This window comes from Oncorhynchus kisutch, linkage group LG1, assembly GCF_002021735.2.
Source record: "Oncorhynchus kisutch isolate 150728-3 linkage group LG1, Okis_V2, whole genome shotgun sequence".
Classification (NCBI taxonomy): Eukaryota; Metazoa; Chordata; class Actinopteri; order Salmoniformes; family Salmonidae; genus Oncorhynchus; species Oncorhynchus kisutch.
In genome coordinates this window covers 59168933-59195387 of record NC_034174.2, presented here as the reverse complement: position 1 = coordinate 59195387, position 26455 = coordinate 59168933, and the positions used below count along the sequence as shown (strand labels likewise).

The 26455-nt window shown below is 40.9% G+C and overlaps 1 protein-coding gene and 1 long non-coding RNA gene across 3 annotated transcripts; one reads left to right on the top strand and one right to left on the bottom strand.

The window, feature by feature from the left end:
• Window positions 1–193: 193 nt before the first annotated feature.
• LOC109890464 (EGF-containing fibulin-like extracellular matrix protein 2) lies at window positions 194–26172 on the bottom strand. Of its 2 annotated transcripts, none has more exons than XM_031828166.1 (9): window positions 25976–26172; window positions 23661–23751; window positions 15678–15723; window positions 13680–13955; window positions 8068–8187; window positions 7734–7853; window positions 7249–7372; window positions 4363–4555; window positions 194–2338 (listed from the first exon to the last, which is right to left on the bottom strand). In XM_031828166.1, the coding sequence occupies exons 2-9, from the start codon at window positions 23739–23741 to the stop codon at window positions 2177–2179; spliced, it is 1122 nt and encodes a 373-aa protein (XP_031684026.1). In that variant the 5' UTR covers window positions 23742–23751; window positions 25976–26172; the 3' UTR covers window positions 194–2176. The 2 variants fall into 2 exon arrangements, with proteins under 2 accessions (XP_031684026.1, XP_020337987.1); XM_020482398.2 differs by having other exon boundaries at window positions 25964–26171.
• Window positions 16536–17806, top strand: LOC109890472 (uncharacterized). Its single transcript, XR_002255411.2, has 3 exons — window positions 16536–16703; window positions 17058–17212; window positions 17582–17806. It is a non-coding gene; the product is annotated as an uncharacterized LOC109890472 (long non-coding RNA).
• Window positions 26173–26455: the final 283 nt, after the last annotated feature.

Below are 26455 nucleotides of genomic sequence, written 5' to 3'. Positions count from 1 at the left end.
GGACAGTACAGATAGAAATGTAATGGAAAATGAAGGCATTTTGTATGATGACAGATATGGACTATTGTTGTTGTCCATTTGTAATATGACAACAGTAAAACTATCTATTGTTATTATTATTACTATCTATTCCTTCAAGTATGCTTACTAGATCTTTATTTTGAATAAATAACAGTACATGACTAAGACAAAGTAAAATGTATCTTTTATAAAAAATAAAAAAAGAAGTAAATATTCTCAAAAGCTGTGACAAACTTGTGCTTGGTGTAAATATATATAACAATGTTAAGTCGCATGAATGTTTTATATATTAGAGCTACACGTGGACTTCCTTCGTATAAAATAAGATATACATTTATATTGCCAATTTTCAGTCTTCAATTACATTTTATTATCACCCCAATAAATCATTTTCATATTGGAATGTAACCACATTTGTTTCCACATAATATTGTTGCCAGAACTATGTATCTACATGGTAATTATATAGGTATATTATATAGGCTGGTACATTGCAACCACAGTGTAGGTACACATTGTTATTTATGGTAGGTCTTCAACTGTTACCTTTTTAACAGTTTTTATAAACATACATTTGCTCAAATTGACTGTTCCAACCACAGAGATATGGAATACTGTACTTACACTGTACCTACCTATATATAGTACATACACAGTTGAAATTGCATGTCATTCGGAGTGGGAACCTTTTGATTCAATTGAGCTTCCTTGTTGATTGTCAAACATGATATTTATTTCAAAAAGTCTCATGGAGTCAAATCCTCTACTAAAAAAAAATTGTGATTCAATGACTCCTTATGAAAGGAACTCTGTGTCGAAATGACCTGACTAACTGTTTGTGGCTGATCGCTGACTGGAAGTTCTGTGCAGGATCAAGAGGCACTCTGGCACACATACAGACATGTTAAGCAACAATTCCCCTGCCTATATGACCAAACAACACTGCCAATGATTTCCTGAAAATATCACTTTTGCGTCCAAAAGCATTATTGCTTTATTCCCATTGGACAGAGGTTGCCGAGCAACTCTCCGATGAGGGTTGACGTGATCATACATTTCCATTCGTTAAGGATGCCATTGGATTACTACACACTGCAAACGGTTCCATCACAGTCCTCACCAAATCACTATACTTGTAACCCATTAAATCACACTTCACCAATAAGCTTGACTGTTTTAGGTGCCTTTGTCTCTCTTCTAATCTCGGTTAACCCAGAACTAAAATCTCACGTAGTTTGGTCAGAAGCTCATAGTCTGTCCAATAGAGATTATCTCTCTTCAAGAAAACTGAAACAGATATCTCTTTTCAATGACAATTGGTATTTATATTGACTTCACATTGCATTACTGTACGTTTCTTTTCAACTACATAAATGAAAAGCTCTCCAAACAAACAAAATCAGTGATCTTAAAGGGGATATGATGTGATTGTGAATCTCACTTGGCAACTATGGTAAAAAGATAAAAAGGGCAAGTGTGATTTCAAACACTGGTCATTTCTCTGCAGGAAAACACATCTTGACTAGACTAATGTTGAGAGATTTCACAACGATTTCAAATGTGACGAGAACTCATTCTCCTACTACAGTGCAATACGTACGTTTAGCAAAGGATGATTAAGAAAGAGTTGTGTTCAGTTTAAGTCACGTTATGCTCTTACAATGTTATCATTAGCCAGTGATATCGTGGCCTGGCTATTTCACCCTCCTGCTCCTCCAGTATGTGCTCTGTGTGGGTGTTGGTTTTCACTGCAAATATCCAATGGTTCCATCTCCAAGAAAGGACTACACGCTTTGAGCTAAAACAAAACAATTTCACCCAGTCCAGTGCTCAACCAGCAGATCAGACAATATACATTCAATCCCAATTTATACAGCCATCCATTTGAATGAAAACTAGCCAACACAGGACAAGGACCATGAATGGGAAACCCTTGCAGGGAGTATGTGGATATCTCTATTAGATCCAAGCAGTACAGAGAGTGTTAGGCCTTGTGAGGGTCTAGGAGGGAGTAAGAGGGCTGAGTAGGATGAAAGTGCCCCTAGGCACTGATCTAAGGCCAGTTTAGCCTTTTATCCTCTAATGGATAATATGAGATATGGGGACAGGTAAACTGATTTAAGATCTGTGCCTAAGAGCAATTTGTAACTGGAACTTAGAAGGCATAGGGTCCCACGATGATGGTGAGCCGGAGCAGAGAGCTGGAGCGGTAGTTGAGGACATTGTTGTGGGTGACCATCTCCAGGTCAACCACATGCTCCCGCGGTCCGGTCAGCGGCTTGGTCATCACTAGCATGGCACTGACGTTACTGGAGCGCTGGTAGGTTAAAGGGATTATTTGGTTAGCATGTTCTGAGGATGCTAACAAGGGTCCTACCACTACCATTATTTTACACTCATTGATGTTAATGCTAATGTACAAATCTGGGGTCACTGACCCTCCGGGTCCACAAACCATGTTTCCATCCAACCATTTTAATGCTAGTAAAGTACCTGTTGGATAAAACAATGTACAACACGTCTGATGGGAACAGCAATTGTCGATAAACATTCTTAAAATGTCGATAGAACAAAAGACGCTAGACCGGGGTGAATCAGTGAAATAGATAATGCAACAAATGGCAGTGAAAACCCTTTTTTTGGCGCATTTGTCGCAGTAAATTTGCCGTCACCAGACGTAATGTCCTTCTACTACAACTTGGAAAAACAACGCACAGTTTATTAGGCTATAGATGAAATAATTATTGATACATTTTACAGACTGGTGAAAGTTCAGAGTGATGAGCTTGATGTTCCTTTGCGAAAGCTGAAGAATATACGTGCTGGAGTTGTAGGCCAACTCAAGGAAAACAGAAAGGAAAACGCCACAGTTTATTAGGCTACAGGGTTTCCCCCGTGTAAGACAGACCACAAGGACATTTCAACATGTAAATAACATTGGTGGACATGCAGGTAATCAGGCCCTTGATCTTAAATCTTTGTCCTGTGCGGGGGTGGGTAAATGAGTTGCATTTGTACGTAAAGCCGCATCAATGTTATTTACATGTTGAAATGTCCCCTTGTGGTCTGTTTTATATAGGGAAGACCTTTAGAAGCCTCGAGACAGTGAGCACCACAGAAATATACGGACAGGTGAGACAAAAAAAATCTGGTTGCTGCTCATTTTGAACAAGCTGGACATCCTATTTAGTTCTCTGAGATACATTGGAATAAAAATGGTCAATATGTCACACAGGGGAGGGGACATTGAGAGGAATTTGACTTTTATAGTTTCAATATGTCTAAATTGTGTTTTTTTTTATCCTAATTTAATATTTTATGTATAAGCATATTACTGTAAATATTGATCACATTCCCTGTGCATGATCATATATTTTGATACATTGAGTGTTAATATTGTGAAACTACATTTTCTTTACCTCCTGTTTCAGGAAGTGATGTCACTGAGTACTGCCCCTATATATATATAGGACCTTCCACCCCCACTTGGGATATGTATGCCTGATGAAGACCTAAGGGTCGAAACGTTGTTGTAAATAAATATCACCCGGGAGCATGAGCAGCAGTGTGCCGTGTTTTCCTTTCTGTTTTCCTTGATGCTCCTTTCCAATAAATATTGAGGGTCTTCATTTGTATGCTGGTGACATGATGATCGGTGCATGGCTGCCAATTGACAATTAAAAATGATCTTGCGCTTATCCAGAATCTCATCATGTATCCTTTGCACTATGTGCAGTGTCTATGAGCTGGCTGTTAATCGCAGACTTTTTGTGCCAACACTATCGACCAAGTTCAAAGTGGGATGGAAACACATAGAACTGTTTTTTTATTCTGTAAATTAAAAGGTACACGACAAAGTACCTTTTTATGTGCACTACGTCATTATGCACAGCTTTTAAGTTGCAAGAAGTCAGTTTGATGGAAACACACCACTGCCAGTAAAATTAGCATAATTTTTGGTGCGAATATTAGAATATTAACTTCAAACCTACCTATAAACTACTTTTTAGGTATCCAATAATAATGATGTAAGTGGGAAATGTGTGTGAGCTATCCATTTAAGGGTAAGGGATAGCAATCAGGGGAAGTCAAAAGATTATTTCATTAAAGGGATTGTCCACTCAAAATGCAATCTCACAAGATATTCCCTAAATAGCAAAGGGCAGCCAAAACATCTGAAACCAACACCTACCTTAAATAAGTGTTTCAATGACACAGTAGACGAGAGATCATTCAATTACGCTACCACTTAGGTAGAAAAGCAAGTGACAAATGCTGACACCATCTGACATGATGGTAACGTTAATACCTGTTGAGTGACTGAAACATCTCTGGGCTCACCCTGAGGATGAACTCTCCTCCCTCGTTGCCAGACTTGACCCTGAATGTATTGTGCATGTTAGGGTAGACGCTCGTTGCCTGGATCTGGAAGATGTCGGCTGGGACGGAGCGCTCCGACGAGATGCTCATGTACTTGTAGACGATGGACGGCGGCAGGCCTCGGCAAATTGTGAGCGACTGGCAGCTGCAACGCCTACAGACATGCAGAGACAGAGAGAACCATTGGGTATGGTCACGTTAGCAGATACTTTTATACATGTTGCATATATGTGGTTTTAAGCTATGTGGTCATTTTAGCAGACACTTTATCAATCTGGTCCTTGTGGTTTTGACTTCAGTATGTGTTTTTTTTTAGCTAGCACTTTTATTGATGTGGTCCATGTGGTTTTGTGTAAATTGTATTTTTTAGCACTTTAATACATGTAGTTTTAGCTATGAGGTCATTTTAGCTGACACTTTTACCCATGTGGTCCATGCTGTCTGTAACTCCCCACCAATGTGTGTAACTTATGTTGGAGCCTACATACTGACTGAAAAGCGGGGAAAATAACACAACTTACACTGCCTGGCTGCCTCCTGCTTATATTTCAAATGATGTAATCTTAACCTTAACAGTTACAACAGACAAATGAGTTTCATGTCCTCCTAATTTTGGGGAATGTTTTCGAATTCACGGGAAGATTGAGTGAGGGACCAGCGGGGGAGCAGCAGCTGTGTAAAGTTTTTTGTTGTTGCGTAAAGTAACACATGCGTAAGGTTGTTTAGTGCACGGGCAAAGGTATCCTCAAAATCAAATCAAATGTTATTTGTCACATGCTTCGTAAACAACAGGTGTAGACTAACAGTGAAATAATTCATCCCCAACAATGCAGAGAGAAAGAAAATATAGAAATAATAGAAAGGTAATAACACGTAATAAAAGTAATAATAAACACACAATGACTAAGGATATCTTGGCTATATACACGGGGTACCAGTGCCGAGTCGATGTGCAGGGGTACGAGGTAATGGAGGTGGACATGTACATATAACTAGGAATAATGTGACAAGGCAACAGGATAAATAGTAAACATTAGCAGCAGAGTACAGTGCCTTCAGAAAGTATTCATACCCATTGACTTATTAAAAATGTGTTGTTTTACAGCCTGAATTCAAAATGGATTCAATTGATTTTTTCCCTCTCACCCACCTACACCCAATGCCCCATAATGACAAAGTGAAAACATGTTTTTAGAAATGTTTGCAAATTTATTGAAAATGAAACATAGAAATATCTAATTTACACAAGTATTTACACCCCTGAGTCAATCCTTTGTAAAAGCCCATTTGGCATCAATTACAGCTGTGAGTCTTGCTGGGTAAGTCTCCAAGAGCTTTCCACACTTGGATTCTGCACCATTTGCCCATTATTCTTTTCAAAAATATTTTTGAAGCTCTGTCAAATTGGTTGTTGATCGTTTCCTAGACAAGCATTTTCAGGTCTTGCCATAGATTTTAAAGTAGAAACTTTTTAAGTCAAAACTGTAAGTCGGCCACTCAGGAACATTCACTGTCTTCTTGGTAAGCAACTTTAGTATAGATTTGGCCTTGTGTTTCGGTTATTGTTTTGCTGGAAGGTGAATTCATCTTCCAGTGTCTGGTGGAAAGCAGACGGTTTTCCTCTAAGATTTTGTCTGTGCTTAGTGCCAATCCATTTTTTTAAATCCTGAAACTCCCCAGTCCTTAACGATTACAAACATACCCATAACATGATGCAGACACCACTATGCTTGAAAATATGGAGAGCGGTACTCAGTAATGTGTTGTATTGTGTATTGGATTTGCCCCAAATAACACTTTGTATGCATGTTTTGTCATATTTTTTATTCTGTACAGGTTTCCTTCTTTTCACTCTGTGAACTAGGTTATTATTATGGAGTAACTACACTGTTGTTGATCCATCCTCAGTTTCTCCTATCACAACAATTAAACTCTGCAGCTGTTTTAAAGTCACCATTGGCCTCATGGTAAAAATCCCTGAGCGGTTTCCTTCCTCTACGGCAACTGAGTTAGGAAGGACGCCTGTATCTTTGTAGTGACTGGGTGTATTGATACACCATCCAAAGTGTAATTAATAACTTCACCATGCTCAAAGGGATATTCAATGTCACATTAGGCAAAACCAATAGGCAAACCTCCCTGGTCTTTGTGGTTGAATCTGTGTTTGAAATGCACTGCTCGACTGAGGGACATTACAGATAATTGTGTGTGTGGAATACAGAGATGAGGTAGTCATTCAAAAATCATGTTAAACACTATTATTGCATACAGAATGAGTCCATGCAATGTATTATGTGACTTGCACATTTTTACTACTGAACATGCAGTATTTAGGCTTGCCATAACAAAGGCATTGAATACTTATTGACTCAAGGCTTTTTATTTGTAATTCATTTGCAGAAATGTTGAAAAACATAATTCCACTTTGACAGTATGGGGTATTGTGTGTAAGCCATTGACCCAAACATCTCAATTTAATCCATTTTAAATTCAGGTTCTAACCTAACAAAATGTGGGAAAAGTCAAGGGGTGGGAATACTTTCTGAAGGTGCTGTATGTGATGGGTCAAAAAAAGTGTCAATGCAGATAGTCCGGGTAGCTATTTGGTTAACTATTTAACTAACTACTTAGCAGTCGTATGGCTTGGGGTAGAAGCTGTTCAGGGTCCTGTTGGTTCTAGACTCTGTTTACCGTAGTCTACGATCAGCTCTTTTGTCTTGCTGACGTTGATTTGAACCTGGGTCTCCTGCACCCCACAAGACTGTGTTAGCCCACTAAGACTTCAGGTCCCAGTCCAGTTTACTCATCATGTGATCATCATCATGCATTTCACCGGACCATACTCACCCCTCTCCTGTCTTCACATAGGGCTCGTGGCAAGGGTTCCTGGGGTAGCAGCGGAAACCACCAAAGTAGTTCCAACACATCTCGTCCTCGCGGCAGTTGTTTCCTGTTTCACACTCATCTATGTCTGTTAATGGAAAGAAAATGTTGTTACTGAGAGAAAATGTAGTCAATGGTCATTTCAATAAGAAAATAACTTAAAATAGCTTATGAGCTTAGTACAACGGTCTTGTAGTCTTTGTAAACAAGCAATGCGTAGCTTAAAACTACATTTCAAACTATCATGTCTATCTCATGGACTGTTAGTTAATCAATCAAGTGTCAATACTGACTTTATACCAAGATACAAGTACAAATCTAGGCATAAAGCCAATGAGTTATCATTGGGGATTCAGTTTAAAGGTATTAAGATTCATTATTATGATGTACGACTTCCTGCTGTTGTAAGAGAGGGCTAGATATTTTACTAGTTGAAACAGGCACATTACCTTGGCACATTCGGTTGCCTTGGAGCTGGTATCCCTCGGGACAGGTACAGACATACCCTCCGGGCTGATTCACACACTGCCACTGGCACATGTAACTCGAGAAGGCGCATTCATCAATGTCTACGAATAGATAAATATTACGTAGTCAACCCTTAAAGGGAGTCTGACAGAAACTTCTCAGGAAAGAAAATATTAGGTGTGAGCGGGGGGTGGGGGATTGTAAAATTGTATCAGTATACATTATCAATAAGGTACTGATAAATGAAGGTACTGATAGTTATACATTGAGTATACCAAACATTAGGAACACTTTCCTAATATTTATTTGCAGTACCTTGGCAGGAGGCTTGGTTGGAGGCTAGCTCATAACCCTGCTCACACTGGCAGATGAAGGAGCCCATGATGTTGTAGCACTGGTGTTGACAGGGATTGCTCCCCTCACACTCGTTCACATCTGCAAGACAAGGAGGGACTAATAAATTAAAGAGAAATGGCAGAAAGGCAGAGCGGAAGTAGAGAAAGTCATCCATTATGATATTCTGTGAGAACAACTTGGCATTTACAGTACCAGTCAAAAGTTTCGACACACCTACTCATTCAAGGGTTTTTCTTTATTCTTACTATTTTCTACATTGTAGAATAATAGTGGAGACATGAAAACTATGAAATAACACATATGGAATCATGTAGTGACCAGAAAAGTGTTAAACAAATCAAAATATATTTTAGATTTGAGATTCTTCAAAGTAGCCACCCTTTGCCTTGATGACAACTTTGCACACTCTTGGCATTCTCTGAAACAGCTTCACCTGGAATGCTTTTCCAACATTCTTGAAGGAGTTCCCACATATGCTGAGCACTTCTTGGCTGCTTTTCCTTCACTCTGCAGTCCAATCCCAAACCATCTAAATTGGGTTGAGGTCGGGTGAGGCCATCTGATGCAGCACTCCATCACTCTTCTACTTGGTCAAATAGCCCTTACACAGCCCGGAGGTATGTTGGGTCATTGTCCTCTTGAAAAACAAATTATAGTCCCACTAAGCGCAAACCAGATGGGATGGCGTATCGCTGCAGAATGCTGTGGTAGCTATGTTGGTTAAGTGTGCCTTGAATTTGAACTTGAATTTGAACACTGACAGGGTCACCAGCAAAGCACCCCCACACCATCACACCCCCTCCTTCATGCTTCACAGTGGGAACCACACATGAGATCAACCGTTCACCTACTCTGCGTCTCACCTACCACCGGTCTAATGTCCATTTCTCGTGTTTCTTGGCCCAAGCAAGTCTCTTCTTCTTATTAGTGTCCTTTAGTAGTGGTTTCTTTGCAGCAATTCGACCATGAAGGCCTGATTCACACAGTCTCCTCTGAACAGTTGATGTTGAGATGTGTCTGTTACTTGAACTCCTCTCCTTTTCCGGTTCAAGCACTGGATAGTCAACCCCTGGGATCTGGTACAATCAGACACATCACAGCAACACTCACTATCACCATAGGACCCCTGCACCAAGAAAGCCTTCCCTTCCTCATCATCGAGGCACCCCTACACAAAGTAATCCTCGTCCTCCTGTGGCTCCAAAGTCACGTCTCCACCATCACCTGGTTGAGGATGGAGATCACTGCCTGGGCACACAGATGTCGAAAGACCTGCTTTCCCTTACCCTGTGATTCCATGTCAGTCGATAGTCCTGTGGTTTCCCTCCATGCCAACATCCCAGAGGTTTACCAGAATCTCCGGGAGGTTTGCTCCAAGACCTGTGCCACCTGTCTCCCTGCTCATCGTCCCCGGCCCAAGTCCGGGTAGTCCTGGGACGCCTCCTGGAGAACCACCTGTACGTCAAAGCAGAGAAGTACCAGTTCCATCAAGCCACTGTCTCCTTCTTCGGATACCGGATCAGCCCACAGGGAGTAGTTATGGATGAAAGGAAGGTTGAGGCAGTCAGTCCCAACCACCATAAAGGGACTACAATGGTTTTTAGGGTTTCCCAACTTCTACAGTCGCTTCATTAAGAACATCAGCTCCATCGCCTCTTCTCTCCCCTCAAGGGTGACCCCCGTAAGTTGGTGTGGAGTCCTGCAGATTTCATCACTGATCTCCCCTCTTCTGATGGTTTCACTACTATTACGGTTGTTGTGGACAGATTCTCTAAATCCTGCCGTTTTATCCCTCTCTCTGGTCTCCCTATGGCTCTCCAGGTCGCTGAGGCACAGTTCCAGCAGGTCTTCCGGCAGTATGGCCTTCCAGAGGACATCGTCTCCGACCGTGGTCCCCAATTCACAGGCCGGTTCCTTCCCTGGGCGGAGTACGCCCAGAATTCACTGCGTCACTCCTCCACCGGGCTGACCCCCTTCCAGTGTGTCCTGGGATATCAGCCAGCCCTGGAGAGCCGTAGTGGAACCGAGCCAGACCGAAGCACCTGCGGTGGACCAGTGGTTCAGACTCGCATAGGAGGTTTGGAATGATGCCCACATGAGACTCCAGCGTGCCGTAGACCGTCAGAAGGAGCAGGCGGACTGCCACCACAGTGAGGCTCCCGTGTTACATCCTGGTAATCGTGTCTGGCTCTCCACCAGGAACCTTCATGTAACAAAAACAGACTTCAGCTGAATTCACCTGATTTGATTACATCTTCTGTTTGCTTGGTACTATTATTCATTATGATTCAGGGGGCACACCCAGGGGTGGAAATGGGAGGGTGGGGAGTATCTCTGGGATTTGTACAACATTAGTTCACTCCTTGAATTCAATGTAAAATGCACATTGGTTGCATGTCAAAATTATTTCCCAATCACCCCCCCCCCCCTACATGATTTACCATTTATTTTTGTTATCTAAAAATATAACATGGGACAAATTGCTCCAAAACACACTCTGCAGTCCAGACCCCTGATATTCCGTTTCCTGGCTCAACAAAAGCATTTTTCTGAATGCAACACAGACAGTGTTCCCTTGCAGTCCCACTCCGGGGTGGTCTCTATATACAAAGAACTAAAAATAGGGAATTCATATACAGGGAGTTGGAGGTGTTAGATGTGTGGGAGAGAACACCAAGTCTGTACAGAAAGCTCAAAGGCTAAACACACCAATTCCCTCATACCCTTGCCTGCTCCCAGATATGTTCGTGCTGTATTTATTGCCAAATCCTAAGGCCATTGACAGAACAAACAGATCTGAGACCAGGCTACTCTTACCCTGCTGATGTAACTCATTTGTTGACGACAGTGATGGACACAATGTGAGAATTGTCCTCCTGGAGGCTGGAAGTCTGTGTAAACAAGTTCCCCTTTCAAACACACACACACACACACACACACACACACACACACACACACACACACACACACACACACACACACACACACACACACACACACACACACACACACACACACACACACACACACACACACACACACACACACACACTTAACAAAGCCCGGCTGACCCTGCTTTTGGCCCTGATTGGGAGGTGAATAGCCCTAATGAACAAAGCTGGCCTCCACTCAGCATGTACAGTATGGGGTGAAGAAGTGACAATACAGTCGCCCTACAACCTTTCTTTCACAGAAATGAATTAAGACCAGTGAAAAGTTGACATGCTGACAGAGGTGAACCAATCCTAAAATCAAACTTGAGTTCTATGTAGCATAATAGTTAACATAATAATAATAATTAACACACTGTGCCAGAAATAAGAGTGCAAAGAACATGACACCTTCAAATACAGTACTTCTTGCCAGAATTTGCCAAAACTACAATGTTGAAATACTGCCGCACTACAGTCTATGCACATATATTCCCCCACCCACCCCCAGCCTCCAAAACGAGCACTTTTCAAACAAAAAGCTTGGTTTACAAAGATCCCTGTATCCTTGCAAGAATGCCGTGCCAGGCACCCCTATATATTCGGTTTCCGTCAAGGTGTCAGGTTCAAAATGTTTCATCGCAAGGGGACTACTGAGGGAAGCCCCCCCCCCTTCAAATATGTCAACATCCAGGATGAGAAACTACTGTTTTGAGAAGGGCACCAGCTCTTCCTTTGTGTTCAATGGCCTCAGATAGAGATAAAAGAGGGATGTAATTATGAAAGAGAGTAAACAAGGGAACTAAGCTTCTGAAAGAATATGCCGCAGACCAAATCAAATGCTAAAGACTAAAGCCCATAAGTACGCACATGCAGTGATGTCGTGACTACTGTTTTGGTAGACCTATCTATCTGTCCATGTCTGAGGTGGATGAGATGTGCGATGAAAGGATGCACCACCACCAAAGTCCTCTCTGGCTGTAGTCAGTGTCTGCTGGTTGTCTCCTCTTTGTAGTGCTTCAATAACCAGTTGCTATTGAACCTTACAGTCAATGTATTGAACAATAGAATAATCAGGCTCTGTTCCAATACTTTAGAAATATGTCCTTCCTTCCTCGGGGAGAAATGACAAATCACTAATCCAATTCCCTCCCTATCCCTTCCTCTTGGCCCTAACCCTTCAATGTTCGCTGATCTGGAAGGTGCAAGCAATTTGATGAAGCTATACCACTACACTGCTTAAACCTTTCCAGATCTGTAAACATTGAAGAATTAATGCTGGAGTTGAATTCAGCCCTGTGAACTTGTTTTCATGGTCAAGTGCCACGGTCTTATTAGCATTAGTTACCAGAATCGCATGTAGCATGTGGCAAATGTTTACCAGTTGTAAGAACAAGACACTGCAATAATCTTCCTCGGTTACAGTGTACGTTTTGATTGTGATGTTAAACTGGAAAAGTATCAATGCAAATCACTAATGCCATTCTTTTAGGGGATGTAGCATCATTTTTATCTTGTATCTGATACTGTATAATACTGTATAGTACATATCATAATACCCCTAATCTGTCTGCCTTTAGTTTGTGAATCACTCCAACTTAAAGACAGTCCCTCTGATGAAAGAAACATTATGATTAAATGAGAAAAAAATATGTTTCAGGAATGTGTTGTTGGCGATCATCTCCTTCCTTCCCTGAGCTCAGCTTGGCTGTAGCCCCATGCTGATTGAATGGTTTATGTAACAGCAATTGTTTCCCTCTACCGCCAGGATTTGGCATGTTGCAACCTGACTAAAATCTTGCGCAGTTTGCCAACAGGAGATTGGAGGACGCACCCGCACGCACGCACGCACACACGCACGCACGCACGCACGCACACACCACACACACACACACACACACACACACACACACACACACACACACACACACACACACACACACACACACACACACACACACACACACACACACACACGCACACACACAAATTATGACATTCTTTAATGACGGCTGCAAATCCATCATCCAAAGAAAAAGAGCAAAGGGGTAAATGGAAGTTAAGTGGTTCCCCACTTTACAGATCAAATACAATGCATCTTCATAACCTGCAGATAGCGCATAAACTGTTCAAACGGTTCAATCAATTGCATTTTCACTAGAACTGTTTTCATACAAAGTGCTCTAAACTTGAAAAGGGACTGCAATCATTTTGAATGAATTCCAATTGGAATGAATCCTGAATGTGACTGAATGACAATCTGAGATGACTATCTTTTGCCTCAATATCTGTTTATAAACTAGCATCGGCAGTATTCCAGAAGGAAATCTGCCTGCTGGTATTGCTCATTTAAACTAGGGCCCCTGCAATGCTGAGTTTGTACTTTAGCCTTACTACTGAGTTTGTATAACTGCACTGCACTACAGTCCGCTTATAACTGTTTGGCAGATCCATTCCTATATACTTCAAATTACATCAGACTGATGGGATATTTGTATGTAGGATTAAAATGATGCTGGACACTTCCATAACGAATCAGGGTACTTGTCCAATTAGAAACACTCATTTTCAACATTTTACTATAGTGTGCCCTAGTCCTAATAAACACACCCCAGTTAAGTTGCATGGGCTTACTCTTACCACGGCAGTAGTTGAGCTCGTCCACCACGAACCCTGCAGCACACTGCATGGTGCCCTGGCTTTGGAAAGAGCTCTGGATGACCCGTTGGACAGGCAAAGCAGGGGCGGGTGCCAGAGGAGGCTGTTCTTCCACCAGAGGGGCCACGGTGGGCTCGTCGTCACCATTACTAACGATGATCTGGGCATTCTGGGGCAGGCAGAAGTAGCCTCCGAAATGATTGATGCACCTCATGCCGCCCTTGCAGGCATCGGGCACCGTGGTACACTCGTTGATGTCTGAAAAAGGGAGGACCGCCGTCAGAGACAGACCTGGGTTCATATAGTAAGCCACGGTATGTTTTCTTTCAACTACATAAGCTGTGCTTGATTGAGCTTGCCAGTGGAATAGCCCCAAAAGTGCAAATACCACCCACCTGTCACTCCAGGTTGGAAAAAAAAAATGTATTTCAACACAGGTCTGGTCAGTGTAACACCACCAAGTCAGCATGGGTATACCAGGAAAACCACCACCTCCACCATCAATATTTGTATTTATTTCACCTTTATTTAACCAGGTTGGCAGTTGAGAACAAGTTCTCATTTACAATTGCGACCTGGCCAAGATAAAGCAAAGCAGTTCGACACATACAACAACACAGAGTTACACATGGAGTAAAACAAACATAGTCAATAATACAGTAGAAAGATAAGTCTATATACAATGTGAGCAAATGAGGTGAGATAAGGGAGGTAAAGGCAAAAAAAAGGCCATGGTGGCGAAGTAAATATAATGTAGCAAGTAAAAAACTGGAAAGAATGTGCAAAGTAGAGATAGAAATAATGGGGTGCAAAGGAGCAAAATAAATAAATACAGTAGGGGGAGAGGTAGTTGTTTGGGCTAAATTATAGATGGGCTATGTACAGGTGCAGTAATCTGTGAGCTGCTCTGACAGCTGGTGCTTAAAGCTAGTGAGGGAGATAATTGTTTCCAGTTTCAGAGATTTTTGTAGTTCTTTCCAGTCATTGGCAGCAGAGAACTGGAAAGGAGAGGCGGCCAAAGAAATAATTGGTTTTGTGGGTGACCAGAGAGAAATACCTGCTGGAGCGTGTGCTACGGGTGGGTGCTGCTATGTTGACCAGCGAGCTGAGATAAGGGGGGACTTTACCTAGCAGGGTCTTGTAGATGACCTGGAGCCAGTGGGTTTGGCGACGAGTATGAAGCGAGGGCCAGCCAACGAGAGCGTACAGGTCGCAGTGGTGAGTAGTATATGGGGCTTTGGTGACAAAACGGATGGCACTGTGATAGACTGCATCCAATTCTTTGAGTAGGGTATTGGAGGCAATTTTGTAAATGACATCGCCGAAGTCGAGGATCGGTAGGATGGTCAGTTTTACAAGGGTATGTTTGGCAGCATGAGTGAAGGATGCTTTGTTGCGAAATAGGAAGCCAATTCTAGATTTAACTTTGGATTGGAGATGTTTGATGTGAGTCTGGAAGGAGAGTTTACAGTCTAACCAGACACCTAGGTATTTGTAGTTGTCCACATATTCTAAGTCAGAGCCGTCCAGAGTAGTGATGTTGGACGGGCGGGCAGGTGCAGGCAGCGATCAGTTGAAGAGCATGCATTTAGTTTAACTTGTATTTAAGAGCAATTGGAGGCCACGGAAGGAGAGTTGTATGGCATTGAAGCTTGTCTGGAGGGTTATTAGCACAGTGTCCAAAGAAGGGCCGGAAGAATACAGAATGGTGTCATCTGCGTACAGGTGGATCAGAGACTCACCAGCAGCTAGAGAGACATCATTGATGTATATAGAGAAGAGTGTCGGTCCAAGAATTGAACCCTGTGGCACCCCCATAGAGACTGCCGGGTATTCTTGGTATACACATACTGTATCAGTGTCTGCTAGAACTGATCCTATCTCTTCCACAGTGCTATTCAATTCCTCTACTAATCAATCTATTCATTAAGTCAGAAACGTACAAGGACATTTGACAAAGTGTGGATAAGCACCTCTTACCTTTGCATTCTTGTCGTTCCATGTCAAATGTATAGCCATCTGTACACTGTGAACATAAATAAGAGAGGATAAGTATCTGGTACTCAATTGATTGGTTTGTTGATTGATTGAAGGATTGATTGATTAATTGATCTACAAAATACGTATCACATATCTCTGAAGCTTTACAGTCTACATCTCATTAAAGATGTAGTCTTACCCTCCTTTGTTATGCCACTTTGAGCCTGTATATTAGGAAATCAGACAGACAGCAATTAAGGAGTCAGCCTGGAGAACACCTTAATTCACCCAAAACAATTTGCTTAGTCTGTTGCCATCCAGGGAGGAATGTCTGCTCGCCTCGCTCGCTCTCGTCTGAGTCATGGGACTTGCCACTGTGTGTGCACAGGCACGTGTTGTCTCCAGTCTCCATGAGTCCAGATGTTATTACCTCCATAATTCAACAGCTCCAACAACAACAACTTCGACTACAGTCATTTGTCGAGAAGGAGACATCCTCCACTGGAGACATGCCAATGCTATCCCATCCCATCAATGTCTATTCCAAACCCTCTGTTCATTTTCACGAACATTCACTTGGTACATGAATCAGGGTTGGGGTCAACTCAAAATGAACATTTTACTTCATGAAATACAAATTGTCCAAATGTTTTACAATGACGATTTTTCAATTTTTTAATTCAATTTCAATTCACTTCCTGAATTAAAACATTTAATTGACCCCATCCTTGACTTGAATTAAATCCCACTTTAAAAAGCTTATATTGTCCTTCAATATTGACTTTTGCTTGTGCTGCCCTTTACAAAAATAAGTTTATGGCAAATTTGCTGCAAATAAATGTTGCCAGAAGTTTGCAAATGTTTGCCACCAGTGGTGAATCTGCAGCAAACCTTAGGCAACAATAGTATGTAATGCCACTAGTGGCAAACAGCTTGCCAGAAGTAGTTCCAAGACCAGTAAGCATTGATGACCAGTTAGTGGGAGAAGAAAAATCTATTGAAGTGATCTACCTTCCAAGTTGTACAGTGAGTGTCTAACTTATTAAACATTCTAATAAACTTAAACATCGTGTTATCTAATTGATGCCTGTTTAGCAGTGTCATGTTTTATGGGATAGAGTGAAACACATTTTGTTGCAACTTGTCAGCGCCACTGGCTGGCTTTTTGCACAATTAATGTGATAGCTAGCTAGCTAACTAATGATTTACCTAAACACTTAACGTTATATTTTTAGGTAAAGACTTGCTGTCTTGTAATAACAAATGTCAATATGCTAGCGTCACTGTTCAGTACCATGTTAGCTAGCATAACAGCTAAGTTAAAGTAGCAACAAGAAATATGAGCTGACTTGACATCAGAGCAAAACTTCACTCTTGCAGATGGATACCCTTCCCCTACCCGTCGTGTTGGAAGAGGCTGCATTGGGAAGAGGATGCATCAACACCCTGGAAATATGTTTGTGGTGCATTCACTCATAACAGTTGTTTTTTTTGCGATAAATGAGTGTAATGTAATCTTCTTCAAGTTTGATAAGGTAAGCAAATGCATACATGAGTTATTCTCATAAATGTAGCCTGCTATACATTTATTCTTTGCAAAAAAATAGATATTTCATTGCTCTTTAAACTTATAGCTCTTGTTGATCGATTGATTAGTTTGAATCAAATGTGTTGTGGCTCTCTAGGAACAGTTGGCCACATATTTAAATTTAGATTTAATAGGCCTGCGTCCCAGGTTATGCTAGCTACATTTTTCTTTATTAGTATAGCATTTACACAAGGCAGAATAATTGATTTATTGTTGAAAATATAGAATATAGAATGGAAGTTTCAGAAAGAAGTTTTCAGTGATTGTTTTCAGGATCTTAATGTTGTTTTGGTTTTGTGTTTTCTGATTGTTTCAGTGCATGCAGTTATTAAGCTTTGGACGAAGGACTTCCACAAGGCCGCCATCTCCAAAGTTCACTCAAAAAGGCAATAGTTTTTTTTGTGTGTATATTATTATTTTTTCACTTCCATTGGTTGAAAGCTAATTTCTCATCAGTAATCACTTAGTTCATGAACATAAACATCCTAAGGTTAAAATCCCCATAACCCATAGTGTTCACATTTCTCTCATGTAAATATTGTAGCTACATAAAAATATGAAATAAACTATTTATTTGGGGAATATTCAGTTATTGCTCTTTTTCATTAGCATGCTGATAATCATTTCAAGATAAGGATTTTTCAGGATATTTTTTTTTATCTGTTATTAAGACATTTAATACATGTAGTTTAGTATATTTAGTACATTAAGTATGTTTAGTTTAGCTTCTAAAATAGCAAGTTCATTTAAAGTTATATGTGATTTGGTTTATGCATATAAGACATTTAATTAGTGTTGAGGAAGCTACTCTGAAAATATAGTTTACCAAGCTACCAATTACTTCACACTGGAATAAGTTAAACTACCCTTAAGAAAAATATTGTTTACTTAACTATATCTCAGAATTAGACATTCATCCATGTTTCTCAAATTTCAAAGTTGTTGCATTAACTCTGAATTTTTAAGGTAGGGTTAAGTTTAGGCATTAACTCTGAATTTTTAAAGTTAGGGTTAAGTTTAGGCATTAACTCTGAATGTTTTAAAAATTTATTTTACCTTTATTTAACTAGGCAAGTCAGTTAAGAACAAATTCTTATTTTCAATGACAGCCTAGGAACAGTGGGTTAACTACCTTGTTCAGGGGCAGAACGACAGATTTGTAACTTGTCAGCTCGGGGATTTGATTTTGAAACCTTTCAGTTACTAGTCCAATGCTCTAACCACTAGGCTACCTGCCACCCCAAGGAAAGAGTTAAGTTTTGGGATAGGCTTAAAACAAAAATAAATAAAAAACTTTCTATCGTTGGATTTGAACTTGCAACCTTTGGAATCAGAGGCAGATGCATACACCCATTTGCCATCCCTGTCCACAACACCCTGGCACGACCAAACTCGGTCCCCGGGAACCCAAAGGGTGCACGTTTAGTTTTTTGCCCTAACACTACATAGCTGATTAAAATGATCAAAGCTTGATCATTAGTTCATTATTTGAATCAACTGTGTAATGATAGGACAAAAACCAAAACATGCATCCTTTGGAGTCCTGAGAACCAAGTTTGGGAAACCCCGCCATAGCAAAACCGAAACCTTCTTGAAGGTAACAGTGCTCACTGTTGCCCCTAGTGGCTTTCCATGTCATATCCCAACATCCTCAACCAGGTCACCTGGGACACGAGTCAGCCATCCATGTGAAGGACTTTGAATACTTGTATCACGGGTTACACGGTTGATGTATTATAATCTCAATGTCTCAACTTTCAAAATACATAGAGTCCTCTTAATTTACAGCATTTCCCTCACTCAGACAACCAAAATGTAGCTAAAGCTGCCCAATAAGTGGGGGATGGGGATGGGGGCAACTTCTTGTCGCGCATGGTGGGGGTGCACACGCTCGCAATTGCTAATAACCCATCCCCACCCGCCTGACTATAAGCGATAAAGTGAAAATCTGGAGGCCCACAACCGACCCTAACCCATAATATAGAAAAACATTTGCTGTAGGCAGAAAGATTTTTGACAGGGGTCCATGCTTTTTTTCCTGATTTAGGTATGTTTCTACTTATAATTTTTGACATTTTCGTAGGCTATTTGTTAGTCAATTTGTCTATAGATACATGCCGCTTCTCTTCTGTCATTATATGTGACTAAATAAACCCTTGCTCGCCAGAAGAATGTCATAAACCGTCATAAACCGTCATAAACCGATAGAATGAATGCTTCAATCTAGTTGACATTGGTAAAGTTTTCTGTCATCTCCGCTTCTTTCATGGAGCAAAGACGTTAAGGGACCGGTGAGAAAATGCTATAAAAAAATACTAAAATGTAAGGAAAGGAAATAGAAAGCTGTGAAAACGACCCAACTTGTTTCTGATAAGATTTAAGTTCGGCTTGGATGTATATTTTATGTGGTTGAAATACAATCAGCTTTTATGATGCTGATTAAGATAGCACCTCTACAGAAGGTATCTAACTGCGCATTCACATTCTCTCAAGATGCTGAAAGAAAGAAATCATATTTCTCCACTCCTGTTCCTGAGTCCTAATTTTGCCTACATTTGGTGTATAATTTTAATGGAAGAAATGCTTAATTCTGCAGGTTATAGACCTACAGTCAGATTTCAGTTTCCATTTAATCCATCTGAACAGTAGGCTACAGTAGGCTATTGTTTTCTCTTTATTCAACCCGCCACCCACCCGCCCTTCATTCACACAATATTTCATGACCCTAAACCTGCCTGCCCCGCAATATAACTGTGGGGTCTGCAGGTTATGAGTCAGCCCAAGCATCATTAGCGCGTGGCTTTCAATTTCAGAACGGCTGTCAGTCAAAACCTATACAGATCTGTGAAGCGGAGACCCTTGAGATCTGACGTCATGTAAAGCATGTTACTGTACAGCCACTGTGTTGAAATTTACACTCTTATCAGTGTCCACATCTGCCATTTTCAACCTGTGTACAGGTGCGAGTGTAAAAGGCTACCTAAAGTTACTTTGAAAAAGTAGTTCACTACATTCAAACTACCTCGTGAAAAATGATCACCATGTAAATCTGAAATGTCATAGACTACAAATTTCAAGGACAGATCACGTTGGGGTCATATCTTAACAGAATGTTTAATTTAGACTATTAACCCTAGGATGCATATGCCGGATCAAAATGACCCGGCCTAATGTTTTTTGTTGTTGCTGTATTGACCCCCCCCCAAAACATTTTTTTATTTTTTATTATCTAATATTCCAGGAATTCCTTACCCCAAGTTTTCAAATGTGGATCAAATATGACCCATGTGTATTTCTTATGGAATCCACTGCATTGCACATTCTTTTTGCTACAACAATAAAATCAAAGTAGTTAATCAAATATTTATCATATATCTTGTTTATAATGTTCATTAATAACCGTTTTCATTTATCCTTTTTAACTCATTGAGTAAAAGGAGTATCATAAGGAGGCTCATAAGAATGCTGCCAGATATACAACCAAAATGGTTTTACACATGCTGGATGAGGAAGCCAATGCTGCCTCTGACTCAGAATCAGAGGTATCCAATTCAGATGGCACAGACTATGTGCCTGTGGCTAAAGTTGGAGTTGTGGATGCACCTGGTAGTCCAGCTGTCCTAGATGATTCTACAGATGGGGAGTACTCCCCCTCTGAGGAGAGTGAAAACCAGTCAAATAGACTGAGTAAAAAGGGGTCTTACTGGAGTGAACACTGCGTCACAGTGGATGAGCAGCTTTCCTCCAGACGTGACGCTTGGCCTTCTATCCAAAGAGTTCAGTCTTGGTTTCATCAGACCAGAGACTCTTGTTTCTCATGGTCTGAGAGTCCTTTAGGTGGCTGTCATGTGCCTTTTACTGAGGAGTGGCTTCCGTCTGGCCACTCTACCATAAAGGCTTGATTGTTGGTGTGCTGCAGAGATGGTTGTCCTTCTGGAAGGTTCTCCCATCTCCATAGAAGAACTGAGGCAATAGAAAGCTGTGGGGTGATGAAAGAGAGCCATGCTACCACCACTCAGAGCAGCCAGGGCCAGAAGAGGAAGAGGTGCCAGCTCTGCCCAAGCGCAAAGGATAGAAAAGTCAGCTACTGGTGTTCTCAGTGCAACACACCTGTCTGCAAAGAGCAGAGTCACAGGCTTGTTGTTTGTAAGACAGCATAAGTAAGCATCACACACACGCAAACTTTGTTCCCATTTAGTGTTCATGTTTTCTAAATTCACAACGGTTAGTGTTGTCATTTATATTGATGATGAACTTTGCATTTTCAAATAAATGTTTAGAAATATTACAAAATATGCTTAAACTACTTAGAGCACTACCTAGATTTGAATTTAGCTCAACTACCACCAAGCTACTGGAAATGTAGTTAAATTACTAGTTTAACTATACTGAACAAGAATATAAACACAACATGTAAAGTGTTGGTCCCATGTTTCATGAGCTGAAATAAAAGATCCCAGAAATGTTCCATGCACAGAAAAACGTATTTCTCTCAAATTGTGAGCATTTCTCCTTCACAAGATAATTCATCCACCTGACAGGTGTGGCATATCAAGAAGCTGATTAAGCATGATTATTACACAGGTGCACCTTGTGCTGGGGACACACAAAAAAGGCCACTAAAATGTGCAGTTTTGCCATACAGCACAATGGCACAGATGTCTCAAGTTTTGAGGGAGTGTGCAATTGGCATGCTGACTGCAGGAATGTCCACCAGAGCTGTTGCCAAAAAACGTAACGTTAATTTCTCTACCATAAGCTGTTTTAGAGAATTTGTCAGTACATCCAAATCGGCCTCACAATCGCAGACCATGTGTGACCACGCTAGCCCAGGACTTACACATCCGGCTTCTTCACCTGAAGGATCGTCTAAGACCAGCTACCCAGACAGCTGATGAAAGTGTCGGTTTGCACAACCAAAGAATTTCTGCAGGGTCTGGACCTGACTGCAGTTCGGCATTGTAACCAACTTCAGTGGGCAAATGCTCACCCCTCGATGGACACTGGCATGCTGGAGAAGTGTGCTCTTCACAGAAGAATCCCGGTTTCAACTGTACCAGGCAGATGGCAGACAGCGTACATGGCGTCATATGGCCGAGCGGTTTGCTGAACAGAATGCCCCATGGTGGCATTGGGGTTATGGTATAGGCAGGAATAAGCTACGGACAACAAACACAGTTGCATTTTATCGATGGTAATTTGAATGCACAGAGATATTGTGACGAGATCCTGAGGCCCATTGTCATGCCATTTATCCGCTGCCATCACCTCATGTTTCAGCATGATATTGCACGGCTCCATGTCGCAAGGATCTGTACACAATTCTTGGAAGTTGAACATGTCCCAGTTCTTCCATGGCCTGCACACTCACCAGACATGTCACCCATTGAACATGTTTGGGAAGCAAATGTATTGGTCACATACACATATTTAGCAGATGTTATTGTGGGTGTAGTGAAATGCTTGTGTTCCTAGCTCCAACAGTGCACTAGTATCTAATAATTCACAACAAATACACACATCTAAAAGTAAAAGAATGGAATTAAGAAATATATAAATATTAGGACGATCAATGTCGGAGTTGTTCTGGATCGATGTTTATGACCGTGTGTTCCAGTTCCTGCCAATATCCAGCAACTTCGCACAGCCATTGAAGTGGAGTGGGACAACATTCTACAGGCCACAATCAACCTGATCAACTCTATGCGAAGGAGATGTGTCACGCTGCCTGAGGCAAATGGTGGTCACACCAAATACTGACTGATTTTCTGATCCACGCCCCTACCTTTTTTGTAAGGTGTCTGTGACCCAACATAATCATATCTGTAGTCCCAGTCATGTGAAATCCATAGTTTGGTGCCTAATTAATTTCTTTAAAATGTAACTCAGTAAAATTGTTGAAATTGTTGCACGTTGCGTTAATATTTTTTGTCAGTGTACATGTAGTTCACTACTCCCCAACGCTGCATAAAATGTTGTTAATACACAAACTAACCAAAAATCTGAACTAATTAGTCTTTTCTTATTTTGCAGGAAACAGTCATGTTTGCTACAAGCTTTCCAGGATGGTTTGCCAGAAGTTCACGTCACCGCAAATTTGACGCCACAGTTTGCCACAAAAGTAATTTGAATGTGAAAATATGAGCTTAGCGCAAATTTGCGGAAAATTTACCAAAGAGTTGCCACAACCGTTTGACAGAAGCCATTTTTTTCCGGTAAGGGGCTGCGTCTTTTAGTGCCAGTTTCCCAGATTAAGCCTATAGTCTCCAATGGAGGATCGCCATTGAATGTGCATTTTAGTCTGGCACTGGAACTAGGCTCCGGGAAACCCACTCTATTTTTTGGCAGCAGGCACTGCAGTGTTTGCATGTGGAGGTTGTGAGAGGGGTACTTGCCGTGTATGAGATGGGTTCCTCAGCTTCCTGCGAGACGGCCACGTTGACAACAACACTCAAGCACAAGTAAATCCGTAGCATTTTGACGTCCCTGCAACATTAAGAGAAAGATTGAGTGAGAAAATGTGTTTTTTGAGTAAGTGTCCTTGTGAACACGTTGAGTCTCAAGATGTTCCAAAATGTGGCAAAATGGTTGCAGAATACATCTAATTTGGTTCAGTTATCTTTATGTTTCCCAAATGGTAGTCCACAACCTTCCTGTGAGAATCCCATGGCCAGTACTCACTCCAGTTTTCTAACACCTGCTGAGGAAGGCACTATGTTGAGATCTGTGTCAACATGGACATCATTCTCACAAACCAAATTCATAGCTCTGTCCATTTTATAAATGATCATGAAATTATATAGAATATGACTATATGCTCATTATAACATTATATGCTGCATACATTAACATTGGCATTATGACCTGTATAGCAAAACACGTACTTAATGAAGAATTCAGCACATTCTATTATTTCCTTTATTATCTTTTCTCTCAACTATTTTCCTAAGCTGGTTAGAGCAACATCCCATCTGCACAATGTTCCTTCATTGCAAACAGGAAGTGCTTGGAAAATCATGTTCAAATTCCTGGGCATGACCTGGGGCAAACTTACAGTAATACCACAATACCTAATGCTCAAGTAGCTGATGCTGGCATATGGATATTGTGTATCCAGTGTCTGAAAAAGTAGATATCTATTAATAAGGGTGTCCCAAATAGTGGGTCAGCTGGGATGCAGACACTAGTAAATCATACAACTACGACTCTGCCATTCTCCTCCATATTTACAACAGTGAATTTGACTACAGAATAATTGCCTACCAGTGTGTGTGTGTGTGTGTTTGCATGCGTGTAGAGTGAAAACCAATTGTAAAGCGTCTTTATTGCACCATCAGTTGGTGTATGTCGTTAAGAAAAATAATTCCATCAGGAGAGGAATTGTTAGGCAAGTACAAACATCTCCTTTGGGAGCAGAGCCTTGTCTCAGAGACAAGACGTAACATAGTAAAAGTAAATCCGGGACACTCAATTTGGTGTGATATGGGAAAGGGGGATACCTAGTCAGTTGTACAACTGAATGAATGCCTTCTGCATTTATTCCAACCCCTCTGAATCAGAGAGGTGCAGGGGGCTGCCAAAATCAACATCCAAGTCTTCGGCATCAGTGGGTTAACTGCCTTGCTCAGGGGTAGAACTATATACTTTTACCTTGTCAGCCCTGGATTCAATCCAGCAACGTTTCGGTTACTGGCCTAACCCTCTAACCACTAGGCTACCTACTATGTTCTGTTTGGTATGGTTACATAAGACAGAAGGTTACTTAAGGGAAAATCGGAAGGAGGGAGGGTGGTTGGTTGGGTGTATAACAATGCGAACATCTAGCAAACCAAAAGGTTGTATTTTTGAATCTCATCATAGACAACTTTTGCATTTTTGTTAATTACTTACTACTTTTTAAACTAACTGGCAACTACTTAGCATGTTAGCTAATCCTTCCCCTAACCCTGGACATCCACAAATTAATACATACCATACGAAATGTAAGAGTATTTCAAATTAAATACAGATGGATACGAAATGCTCTGAGACCAGGTTGCAGCATTCACTTTTTTATTGGCAAAGGTTCAAATCCCCCTCCAGCTATCTTCTGAATCACCCTATCAGTTTCATGTGTTTTCTCTGGAAGTGCATCCCCATTCCGCGTTTAGCTCTTGTTCATAATGTAATTACTTTAAAGTCTTATAAATCATTATATCTTATTGGTGTCATATTTAGCGTTATCAACATAACATATTTTAACACTAATCGCCCCACGTAGTAAAGTTTGAGTTACAAGATAAACCACAGGCTAGATACTAGATAGCAACTATCTGCCTAGGGACTACAGATGAAAACTACCAAACTGCCTAAATCTGGCACATTTAGGGAACTGTTAATTAATGTGCATTGTCCCTGTCAAATAAATAAATTGAATAGAAACCTAGCAATACCGACATTGTGCGAATGTCTGATGCAGCGATGATAAACAAAACCAATTTCCGATTATGACTATGATGCAAAATAAATAAAAATAATAACAATCTGTTGGATTTATAATAAACTATTTAACGTCTCCTGAACAATGCGCTTTCAAGTCAACAGATCAAGTGTAGGTTAGTATTCTAAAAGCATGCAACCTATTTTGGAGTTGTGCAAAATGTAATGTTAGGCTATGCAAGGTACGGTTTCATTTGCATTCGATAGGGTTGCAATTTACCTGTAAAATTACTTTTTAGTTGGGTGTGTATCAATACTCAATTGATTATTATCCTCCGGAGGGTCCCGTCAGAAGTGATGGTGAATCTGAAGAAGCAACTTCTCCCCGAAATCGGTAAATGTATGTACAAATTACCAGGGTATCACAGCCTAACAAAATGATCGGGAGGTGGTGCTATCTTTACAGGTTACACACTCTCTACATCCGCGTCAAATGTTTTTGTCTCTTTAACATTGCATAGTAATTTCTACTGTATCTAATAAAAAGCATTGCGCCCCCTCTACCGGAGATGTGAAAATAAGTGAGTGCCAGAATGTTTTTGTTACAATGTCATTGTTAATGTAAGCGCAGTTTGGAGGGTTCAGAGAATGTAGCGTCAACTATATGAAGTCTAAGACCAGAGGCAGCATACAGGAGCTCTATAAATCGTAACTTTATTCTTGACATGCAACCACCTTCTCAATTAGTTCAGGTGACAGACAGGATTTTATA

What these genes read in the sequence shown, in the direction of transcription:
- LOC109890464 (XM_031828166.1), bottom strand. Translation starts at nt 23,741, where the DNA reads ATGCTACGGATTTACTTGTGCTTGAGTGTTGTTGTCAACGTGGCCGTC. An exon ending in CAACCAAGCCTCCTGCCAAG is followed by an intron (nt 7,854 to 8,067) that starts GTACTGCAAATA and finishes ATCTATTCGTAG; the next exon opens with ACATTGATGAATGCGCCTTC. An exon ending in TATGTGAAGACAGGAGAGGG is followed by an intron (nt 4,556 to 7,248) that starts GTGAGTATGGTC and finishes GCATGTCTGTAG; the next exon opens with GCGTTGCAGCTGCCAGTCGC.